The 10828-nt window shown below is 35.5% G+C and overlaps 3 protein-coding genes and 1 pseudogene across 7 annotated transcripts in view; 1 reads left to right on the top strand and 3 right to left on the bottom strand.

Annotated features, from left to right (window-relative positions):
* Nucleotides 1-111, bottom strand: part of LOC106331909 — a 6235-nt pseudogene extending 6124 nt beyond the window's left edge.
* Nucleotides 112-1242: 1131 nt separating this feature from the next.
* LOC106309691 lies at nt 1243-3959 on the top strand. 2 transcript variants are annotated; one of them, XM_013746789.1, is made up of 10 exons: nt 1243-1396; nt 1792-2217; nt 2311-2510; nt 2720-2791; nt 2877-2967; nt 3061-3141; nt 3220-3282; nt 3372-3494; nt 3579-3617; nt 3694-3959. In XM_013746789.1, the coding sequence occupies exons 2-10, from the start codon at nt 1885-1887 to the stop codon at nt 3829-3831; spliced, it is 1140 nt and encodes a 379-aa protein (XP_013602243.1). In that variant the 5' UTR covers nt 1243-1396; nt 1792-1884; the 3' UTR covers nt 3832-3959. The 2 variants fall into 2 exon arrangements, with proteins under 2 accessions (XP_013602243.1, XP_013602251.1); XM_013746797.1 differs by having other exon boundaries at nt 1865-2217; nt 3694-3957.
* On the bottom strand, nt 3952-8132 carry LOC106309657 (oxysterol-binding protein-related protein 4B). Of its 2 annotated transcripts, none has more exons than XM_013746740.1 (6): nt 7926-8132; nt 6944-7099; nt 5283-5531; nt 5099-5195; nt 4520-4817; nt 3952-4448 (listed from the first exon to the last, which is right to left on the bottom strand). In XM_013746740.1, the coding sequence occupies exons 1-6, from the start codon at nt 7926-7928 to the stop codon at nt 4073-4075; spliced, it is 1179 nt and encodes a 392-aa protein (XP_013602194.1). In that variant the 5' UTR covers nt 7929-8132; the 3' UTR covers nt 3952-4072. The 2 variants fall into 2 exon arrangements, with proteins under 2 accessions (XP_013602194.1, XP_013602201.1); XM_013746747.1 differs by having other exon boundaries at nt 6944-7095; nt 7926-8130.
* A 730-nt stretch (nt 8133-8862) lies between these two features.
* The window catches only part of LOC106309672 (oxysterol-binding protein-related protein 4B-like), a 5783-nt gene continuing 3817 nt past the window's right edge, over nt 8863-10828 (bottom strand). For all 3 annotated transcript variants that reach the window (XM_013746760.1, XM_013746768.1, XM_013746776.1), the window contains 3 exons: nt 10282-10378; nt 9767-10064; nt 8863-9678 (listed from right to left, as the gene is read on the bottom strand). In XM_013746760.1, coding sequence (XP_013602214.1) covers nt 9303-9678; nt 9767-10064; nt 10282-10378 — 771 coding nt within the window. In that variant the 3' untranslated portion in view covers nt 8863-9302. The remainder of the gene's footprint in view (nt 9679-9766; nt 10065-10281; nt 10379-10828) is intronic.

Genomic DNA, 10828 nt, shown 5'->3' with positions numbered 1-10828 from the left:
GGGGGGGGGGGGGGGGATCAATTCTGAATAGCATTCATACTTTTCTCTTTCCTTGGATATGACATCCTCCATTCCGTATTTCCATCCAAGGTTATCGAAACCATACTTCATTTATGGTTAATGCATTTTGGGAAGATAAGTGACTGGTTGTTACTAGAATTAGTTTCCATCCTAGCACTTAAGCAGCAAAACTCGACCTAAACAACTTCATTAAATATATTGATGTAGTGGGGACTCGCCAAAGAAAGTACACCTGCTCAAGATTTCAAGTTCGAGTTTTGCTGCTAAGTGCTAGGATGGAAACTAATTTTAGTAACATTGTTCTGCTTCCTAGCCCAATATGAATATGGGTCTAAGATCCAAAGCCCATCTGAATTAAGAAGTTTTTCATGTTTTCACCCATTATTGTCCAAGGCTCCAAGGCCCAAGCAGAACAATGAGAGAGGTCATGCGTATGACAGATTTCTATTTTACGTACAACTCTTTATAGTCGAATCTTTGATGGATGGATCTGTATATTTTTGGCTCCTGATGATCGGGACACTTCCTTGAGTACGTGAGACGCATTCCTGTTTTGGGAAACGGCTTCAAAAGTCTCTTTTTTTTTTTGAACGCAAAACTGCTTCAAAAGTCAGTCTTAGTTTTGTATCAACAACAAACTTCACTTGAATAATTTAGTACATCAACAGCAAGCTAAACTAGTTTAGGAAACAAATATGAAAAATAAATAAATAATGTAAATAAGCAGATATGTCGCCGTTGTGGAAGGAACAACCGGCGACTGTCATTAAGAGTTTAGTGCGATGACAGAGCTAAATTCGTTTATTTATATATCCACTTGCAGAATCTTATTTTTCTTAAAAAATTAAAAAGGTTCCAGAGAAATTATTTGATCATTTGGTCATTTGGAGAATTTTTATTGACTAGTTTAGTAACAAAATAGAAATATTTGATCATTTGGAGAATTTTTATTGACTAGTTTAGTAACAAAATATTAAGAGAAATTATTGGAGAAAATAGAAAACCTGTATTTAATTATATTCTCTTTCTTTTTTTTAACAACTATTATGTTCTCTCTTCAGCAAAAAGTCTCTTCATTTCTTTTTTGGTAAAGGCTCGAAATCGTATTGACATTAACAATAAACATGTGTTTGTACTTTTAAGTTTTAACAAAATTAAACATCTTTACTTTAAGCTAAAACAATAAATAAAAAGAAGCTCTCTTTTGATTTCTCTCTCTCTTTCGACCTCCCCCTCTCATATTCGTTGAATCACTCTTCTGGGTTCTTTACTTTTCTTTCCCTAGATCAAAGTCCACTTTTTCTAGATCTGGGTTCGGACAAAGACTGTGTCTTTCTGCATTCTGCCGTTTTTTATTCAGCTCGATACTATCCAGGTAACTGCATTTTGACTCTTTAGTTAGCTACAGTGTCTCCAGTCCAGAGTTAAGTAAGTTATTTTTAATACTTTGCTGGAAAGCAAATCTGAGATTTGTAGCTTTTGATTTTTTAGTTTGGTCGGAGAACTTACTTAAAACTTTGTTAAGTTGGTACGTGTGCGAGAGAGAGTGAGAGAGTGATAGCTAGGAGTACTAAGGAATGTCCTGGACTTTCCCGAATCACGGGAACAACGTGCATTTTTACTGATTGCTTCTTTATAAAGGAGTCTTGTTCTTTAAAGATTAGTTTGAAACATTACTTAATCTCTCCGTGTTTTCCGGTCTTGATCAGCCTTTGTAGTAGTCCTTGTTCTTCATTAGAACAAATAAAAACTCAAATCTTTCTCCTTCAGGCAATGCCAATTTAAACAAAAAAAGAAGTAATGTAAAAGATGAAATAAAGATTCGATCTTTGTATACCTTAAGGGAGGTGGTTAGAGTTACAAATGGGTGAGGCGCAGAAGACTTTTCAAGTGCCACGTCACCACACATCTCTCAAGAAGCCCTTATGGGTCGTCTTAACAGTTTCAGTGATCAGCATGCTTCTCATCAGTACCCACATGTTCCCACGACAAGGCAAGAAGAGCTCCTCGGATGCTCTCTCCGCGTGGCTGCCTGCTCATGTGAGAAAACACACTGATGAGGAGATAGCAGCTAGAGCAGTGGTCAGAGACATACTTAAAACGCCTCCCTCCATAACCGAAAACTCCAAAATCGCTTTCTTGTTCTTGACTCCGGGGACTTTGCCGTTTGAGAAGCTCTGGGATGAGTTCTTCAAGGTAACAGTAACACACATCAACGTTTTCCAAAATCCAAATTTAGTCACATTCTTTTCACTAAAACGTTCATTGTTTGTTGCTTGTGTTGTGAAGGGTCATGGAGGGAAGTTTTCTATTTACATCCACCCGTCCAAGGAACGGCCAGTTCATATCAGCCGTCACTTTTCTGATAGGGAGATTCATAGTGATGAGGTCACGTGGGGAAGGATCTCAATGGTTGATGCTGAGAAGCGTTTACTGGTTAATGCTCTTGAAGATCCTGACAACCAACACTTTGTTCTTCTTTCAGAGAGGTAATGTGTAACACCATACTCTAAAATACCGAATTAAACCGAATTAATAAAATCTAATTAAATACTGAAATTTTTAATAAAATAAATCCAAAATAAAAACTTACTTTGAATTCAATAACCTTGATGTAATGATGCAATCTTGCTCAAGTGTCCCTATCAAGGTTTTCTTGCACAAATCAAAATCACATTAACTTTATTCTTCTGTGCAGTTGTATACCGTTGCATACTTTTGACTACACCTACAGATATTTGCTATACTCCAACATCAGCTTCATTGAGAGGTAAAATTAATCACTTAAATCAAAAGAAAAAAAGTTTTGAGTTATCCATTAATGACACAAGCTTCAATTTTCTATGTTTCTCAAGTTTTGTGGATCCTGGACAACATGGTACTGGTAGACACATGGAACACATGTTACCTGAAATTGCTAGGGAAGATTTTAGAAAGGGTGCTCAGGTAAAAAAAACAAAGCTTCAATCTCTAAGAGTATGTCTGAGTTAGTATGGTTGCTACTTTTGTAGTGTAACTTTCTTCTTTTCTTCTGATCAGTGGTTCACAATGAAGCGACAACACGCGATTATAGTGATGGCTGATGGTCTCTACTACTCAAAATTCCGCGAGTATTGTGGTGTAAGACCTTTTGATAAATTTTCCAGTTTCTTCGTCCTGAGGTCTGATTTTGATCAAGAAATTTACTAAAAATTTCAGCCAGGGATAGAGGCAGACAAGAACTGTATTGCTGATGAACATTACTTGCCAACATTCTTCAGTGTGAGGAAGAACACCCCTATCTTTTGCAATCTTTAAAGCCTTCTTGTTGCTCTAACATTTTCTTTATTTGCTGAATCTTCGTCTTTCAGATGCTTGATCCCATGGGGATCTCGAACTGGTCAGTAACGTATGTTGATTGGTCTGAAAGAAGGTGGCATCCAAAGACTTACACAGCAAATGAGATATCATTAGAGTTCATAAAAAATGTCACGGTAATGTTTTGAAACGAAATCTCTTTGAAAATTAATCACAATTAGCTTCTTATTCTAACTTTTCTTGATTTTGCGCTTGTGCAGTCTGAGGAAATGAGTACACACGTCACAAGTGTGGGAGAGGTATGCTCTTGAAACTTTCTTTCTCGTTGCCTTCTGTTATCTCTTTCTTTCTCACTTTTACTTGTGGTTTTTGAAGCATGGAGATGAGCTGCATTGGCCTTGTACATGGAATGGGATCACGCGACCTTGTTATCTGTTTGCAAGGAAGTTTCATCCTGATGCTCTTGACACTTTGGTCAATCTCTTCCCTAACTACACAAGCACAGCTGCCTGAGAGATGATTCTTGAGCCGATTCTTGGACCTAATTATATTCTTGGATCTTTTAGATACTGTAAATTTTCTTGAAAAAAAAGTTGATGTTTCTTGGTGAAACTGAAATCCGCTTATACGCAATTAGAGCAGAAAGTTTTGATTAAAAAGAATTTTATTTTGCGATTTTCACTTTGGTTCAGTCTATATCAATAAGTATATGTTACATGACATAGTAGTAAGCTTAAAGTCTTTAATCTTGATATCAGTTCATGTTTTCTTCTTGTGCTTCTGTGATGACAAGTGGAGCTCGGGGAACCGTTGGCTGAAGCGGTGAGCAGTCCCAGTCTTTACCGTTTCTAACCACTGAGAAATGCTTGGGAACCCAAGACTCACCAGAAGCCTCTCTCCGCTTCAGAGACTCTCTCTGTTTCTCCTCCACAGCTTTCTTCGCTTCTCTTGCTCGTTCCCAGTCTTTATTCAGTATCTTCTCACTTACTTCACTCCACACCATCGCAGACTCGCTCTCCATTACCTCTTTCAGGTTCTTCACAGTTGGAGGTCTGAGTCCTGAGATACTCTCCTTAGCATTGTATATAACTTCGCCCTCACCGGTCTTCAGGTTTTTAGCCGATATTGTTCTGAAACATTATGAGATGTTAATGATGTTCTTAGAGAGCTGTAATGACTCTTTGATTCATATACTACTTACCTGTCCCAATGGCCAGAGATGTCATAGAGCTTATCTCCGGAGGAAGTCTGAGAGATCTTTCCTTTGATTGATCTATTGTTGTTGCCTTTGAATCTTTCGATGAATGAATCAGATATCAAGTGTAGTTCGGCTTCGAGATCAGTCTCTGGACACTTTATCTTGATTTTCCCGGTCCAGTGAGCTCCAGGAGCAGGTAAGAATCTCACAACAAGTCTTGGTTGGTCCATCTCGTAAGTCTCTTTCCTATTCAGAAGCTTCATTGTCCTTTTGCCCTTTACCTCAACGTCTATGTAAGCACCTTGTTAACCATGAGTACACGCACAAATTAGATCTAGAGTTAGATTTCAAAGCCAAAACGTGATGCTTCCGTCTTAGAAAATATATATCATAGTGTTGACGGTTGTTTTCAAATTTCTTAGTTACTGTTATAACGTTTTATAGGGATTTTGGGTTCGTTGGTTGTTCTATATTGGGTTTGGTTACTCAATTTAATATATAGTTCGAGTAGTGAAATAGCCGTTGTTTGATTGTAAAAAAATGGTTGTTTTGAGATACTGGGGATGTAAGAACGAAACATACCACGGAACTTAGGAGTGAAATATTGACACCATGTCACGTCAATATTTTCATTCTCGTGAGTCGCATGAAGTGCCGACACCGGAGGATGATGCGATACCTGAAACATAACAAGTTAACAACCACAAAATATTTGACGTGACATGGTATCAATATGTGTTACGATTGCAATAAATAAAGGTTATACTTGTTCGGTGAGGACGTTGATGTGACCGTGGGAGACGTGGTGAGTCTCGCCAAGAACGGGGTTGTACGGTGACATGCCAAAGACTATCGGACGGAGTGTGGAGATGTTCCACGCCACGACCGATTTGAGCCGTTCGATGGGAAGATCGCGACGGCTGCATTCTCCTATGAGATCCTGACCGCAAAAGCTGTAGATCATCTCCCCGTAACATTGAAGCTGTGATCTTGGTTGGTTCAGCTGAGGTGGCAGCTTTACGTTCAAAGAATATGATTAATAAATTTTAAAGGAAAACAAATCGTAATCACAATTTTGAACAAATTATTGGTAAATGACGTGATATGTATGAAATATAAATGTTTACCTGTTATATATAACGACAATTTGGAAATTAATATTTCAAAAAGTAAAAATCCAAAAGTGCATAAAGGGCATCTCCCACAAGCACCCTCATTTTTAATGAGATCTACCCTTAAAATAAGGGGATGAGGGAGTAATTTTCCAACAGCCATCTTCAAATTTATTTTAGAAAAATTAAAAATTTATATTTTAGTCTTTAAAATTATAATAATTAACAATAATCACTAAACTTTCAAAATTAATAAAATATACTATTTGAAACATATTAAAATAAAATATCTTTGAAAAATATAATAATATGTAGTCAAATATAACTATAAATAGTATAAAAATGTTAATAAAATAATTTTAATCAAAATAATTTTAAAAATATATAACTATAAGTACTAAAATATGATATAATATTCATGTAATTGTCAAAAATATATAATTGTAGGGACTAAAGTAAAAAACAAATAATATTTTAAGATGGTGAATAGTATATCTTCTACCCCTTTAAAATTTGAAGGGATTAAGAAGTGTTGGAGGACAAAACCCCTCAAAAATGAGGAGATAAAAGGCTGTTGGAGATGTTCTAAAGGGAAATAATATACTCTCTCTTCCAAATATAAGTAGTTTTAGCAAAAAGAGTTTGTTTTACATTATAAGTAGTTTATCTTTTCATTTATTGGATATTGTGTGATTAATGAAATAATGTTAAGTTTTTTATAATTGGTTGAATTAATTGATTAAATGATATATTTTTTTCAAATTATAGCTTCCTAGATATTTGTGTTTTTAAGTAAAACTAAGGAGGGAGTATTAAATAGAGAAAAAGACAAAAATATCACTAAATCAAGTTTATGTTCCCAAACTAGCACTCAAGGTCAAAAGTCACAAAAATATCACTTAATGTTTTATCAAAAGTCACAAACTTAGGGTTTAGAGTTAAAGGGTGGGGTTTAGGATTTAGGGTTTAGGGTTTAGGGTTTAGAGTTTAGAGTTTAGGGTTTAGGGTTTAGAGTTTAGGGTTTAGGGTTTATGGTTTAGGGTTTATGGTTTAGAATTTAGGATTAGAGTTGAGAAATGAGGTTTTGGGGATAAGATTTCAAATTTTGAAAAATAAAAAAATTAAAATTTTCAAAGGATAAACTTAGAAAGGTGAGGGTTCACTTTCATGCACAATGCCGCCTAGTGCCTAGCTACTACTATCTATGAAAATGTAGTCAATTCTGATATAACTTTAGTCTTCTTAAAAAGCAATGGTCGTTCTGTGATATATCAATAAGACTCGTTAATTCAACAAGTTTTTTTTTTGTTTGAACCTGAAAATTGGTGAGATCAGATCCAAGGCGGACGTCCTTGAAGAGGCTAAGAATCCGACGGATGCCATTGGAAGCTGCGTGCTCAGAATCTTTATCATCTTCCAACGCGAAAGGTTTGGCTATCACAAGGTGCTTTCTAGTTTCTTCTTCTTCTGCCTTTGCACAACAACAAAAACATTGAATCTATAAGTTGACCAAAAAAAGAACACCTGGGTCCGAATTACTGTTCCACACATGATTTAGCAGACAGAATGTACCAAAAATGGTTGTATATTTGTACAATCCGCCTCCTAAACTCTACATATATAGTAAGTACATACGGAGCCATAAACTAATATCCGGAAAATAGATGTTTAAATGCTTCAAATTAAATAGTTCATCTACACTCGTATAAACCCTTGATCATATAGTCCAAGAAAGTTTTATCTCCGTTTCATCTTAAATGGTTAGATTCAAAAATGAAATGGATAGATAATTAATATGGAGAATTCAGAGCCGGTTTTGAGATATTGAAGACTATATATAAGCAAGAACAAAAAAAAATCGCCACTCTTTAGATAAAAACGAAGATATAGATTGTTATAAGATGTTCTAGAACCCTGGTGGCTTATGAACCGATTCAATTAATGATACTCTAGTACCAGACTAAAGGACATTTATAAAATTTGTGGCAGAAACTTTTATTTAACAGAATCGGCTGGAAGCCTGAGCTTTTTTAGCTTTCCCCAAGGGCCTGGCACTGGGAGAACTATCAACAAAAGATAATATATAAATTAAGAGTGCATATGTACCAAAAATATGCTCTCTATAGTTACTAGATTCAGGTTTGTGTGATGGGTTGTAAAACGATAGATAAATAATGATATATAAATAGATTTTGCAATCTTTAACTGTTGAAATTTTAAAAGTGTCTCAAGATTACAAGTATGCATGACCCAAGCAAACCCCAAGTGTGTGATAGAAGAATATATGACCTACTTACCATCAGAAAAGTTGTTGCTGAGACACGATCTTTCTGACTTTTATGGATGAGATTTTTTTTATAGAATGAATGGTGTTAATAAAAAAAAAAGCAAGAAGTACAATTTATGAAACGTTCAGAAAAACTCAAAAAATAAAAGTTAAAATCATGTTCATCACAGTACACAAAGTGATAATTCTGAATCTCGTTTGCTCCTTTTATATAGAAGTATATGTAGGAATATGTAAACACAGAGATGATAGATAAGGAAAAGAGTTTGATAAGCATTAACTCTGGATTCAGAGGTGGCGTTGGTCGTTGGATCCATCACCCATCATAACATTTATTATCTCATCGTGGCCGTTTTGTTTAGTGCTTACTGCTTAGGGGAGTGGTCCAAGATGCTCGCTTCTTTTTTGAGTTGATTTTTTTGAATGTTAAGGCTGGCCTTATGCTTTAAAAAGGTTCCCCTACATTTAGCTAATTTTAATAAATTATAGAGATGAAAATCTGTAGAGATTTTTATTTATTTTTACTTACCACCGAATAGATAGACTGGATCTTGTAAGTCTCTAATTTCCTTACAGCATATATAAATTTTATAGGGGAATCATATTATTCTTGTACATATATAGAGGGTCCTTGTACATAGAGAATCTTCGTATGCTTTGTACATTGAGTCCTTGTGATCTGGTATAGTATAGACCAGAAGTATATAGAATCTCCATTTTGGTTTAAAGGCTTGGTTTAGGTCTTGGTCATGTATGTATTCTATCAATTCAGAGTCTTTGCTAATTAATGAGAATGAGATTATCTACTCATATGGCATCAGAGTAACTCATTTCTAACAACTTCTCAACAGATTTTCTTTGTAGATTAGGTGTGTATTTTTGTTTATTTCTCGGTTGGGTACAGTTATTTCAGTTTTAGACTTTAGTAGAACTAGAATTAACTGTAACCAAAGTCATTTGAATTCGACTAGAGTTTGGTTTGGTCATGCCTTATATTTTAAATGTGTAAAAATTGACAGAATAAATATATAAATTTGCTATGTGGTTTTCTATTTATACTCTAATTAACCTTTACTATTATTTTCTAAGCTTTATCCAGTCACTACTAAACCAGTCTCCTTTGCATGTAGAAGTAGCAATACAATGTTGGTGAACCACATAAATATGTGTCTGTCTCTGCGTTTCTATTCGTTATTGTTACATCCATTACAACACTGGATGGAGCTGAAAGCCAGTTGCACGCAGTTAGACAAGAAAATGGCTAAAAAGAGTTAATTTTTCGATTTTCCCTTTGATTCGGTCTCTACCAATAGGTTTGTGTTACATGGGAATATGGGATTGTAGTAACTTAAAGCTATCATTAACACAAAGTCTTGGAATCTTTATATTAGTTCATGATATCTTCATGTGCCTCTGTGATGACGAGTGGAGCACGAGGAACAGTAGGCTGTAGTGGTGTGCAATCCCAGTCTTTACCGTTTTTGACAACTGAGAAATGCTGGGGAACCCATGACTCACCAGAAACCTCTCTCTGTTTCAGAGACTTTCTCTGTTTTTCCTCCACAGCTTTCTTAGCTTCTCTTGCCCTTTCCCAGTCTTTATTCAGTATTCCTTCACTTACTTCACTCCACACCATTGCAGACTCACTCTCCATTACCTCTTTCAGATTCTTGACAGTTGGAGGTTTGAGTCCTGAGATACTCTCATTGGCATTGTAAAGAACCTCAACCTCACCGGTCTTGAGATTTTTAGCCGATATTGTTCTGAAACATTATGGGATGTTAATGTTAATTGCATTACATGTTACTATGTTCCTAAGAGTTGTAAGGGCTTTATGGTTCATGTTTTCACCTGTCCCAATTACCAAAGATGTCGTAGAGCTTACTCCCAGAGGAAGATTCAGAGATCTTTCCTTTGACTGCTCTATTGTTGTTGCCTCTGAACCTTTCGATGAATGAATCGGAGACCAAGTGTAACTCGGCTTCAAGATCGGTCTCTGGACACTTTATTTTCATTTTTCCAGCCCAGTCAGCTCTCGGCACGGGTACTAGTCGTATAACTAATCTTGGTTGGTTCATATCGTAAGTCTCTTTTCGGCTCTGAAGTTTCATTACTCTTTTTCCCTTTACCTCAAGCTCCACATAAGCACCTCGGTAACCATGCAGAGACGCAGAAATAAGATTTATAATCAAGATTATTAAACCGGATACATAACCATGATAAAATAGTTGGAATATGCGTCCGCCATTAGAGTAAACCAAATGATTATTCAAATTTGGTTGTGTTTTTTTTGGACAAATTATTCAAAATTAGACCTGGTTTTGGGATAATTTGGATGTTGTGCATGTAAATAAGAGATAGCATACCACGAAATTTAGGAATGAAATGCTGAACCCACATAACGTCAATGTTTTCTTCCTCGTGAGTAGCTTGAAGTGCAGACACGGGAGGATGATGCGACACCTGAAAAGTTAACGATGTAAATACGATGTCGATCTCACAATTGTTTCAAAAGTTCAATCGACGTTTGCATTTAACACTTTTTTTTTTTAATGTTTTCTAGTATGACTTATTCTTGGGTTCAACCCTTTTTTTTAATGTTTTCTAGTATGACTTATTCTTGGGTTCAACCCCTTGGATGAACCTAGGATGAACCTCTAGGTTCACCAACTAATAGGATTGTGTTATTTCATATCCGATATCTTTTAAAAAAAGAAACAAAATATTGTCAAATTATATTATCTTTTTAAAATTAAAAGGTAAAAAGAAATAAATAAAAAATAGTAATAATTACAAAAAAAATATTTTTAACGTCGTCAGCAAAACATTAAACCCTAAATCCTAATCCCTAAACCCTAAATCCTAAACCCTAAACCCTTGGGTAAACCCTAAACCCTTGGGTAAACCCTAAAC

Source organism: Brassica oleracea, chromosome C1, assembly GCF_000695525.1.
Source record: "Brassica oleracea var. oleracea cultivar TO1000 chromosome C1, BOL, whole genome shotgun sequence".
NCBI lineage: Eukaryota > Viridiplantae > Streptophyta > Magnoliopsida > Brassicales > Brassicaceae > Brassica > Brassica oleracea.
This window is presented reverse-complemented; position numbering and strand designations above follow the sequence as displayed.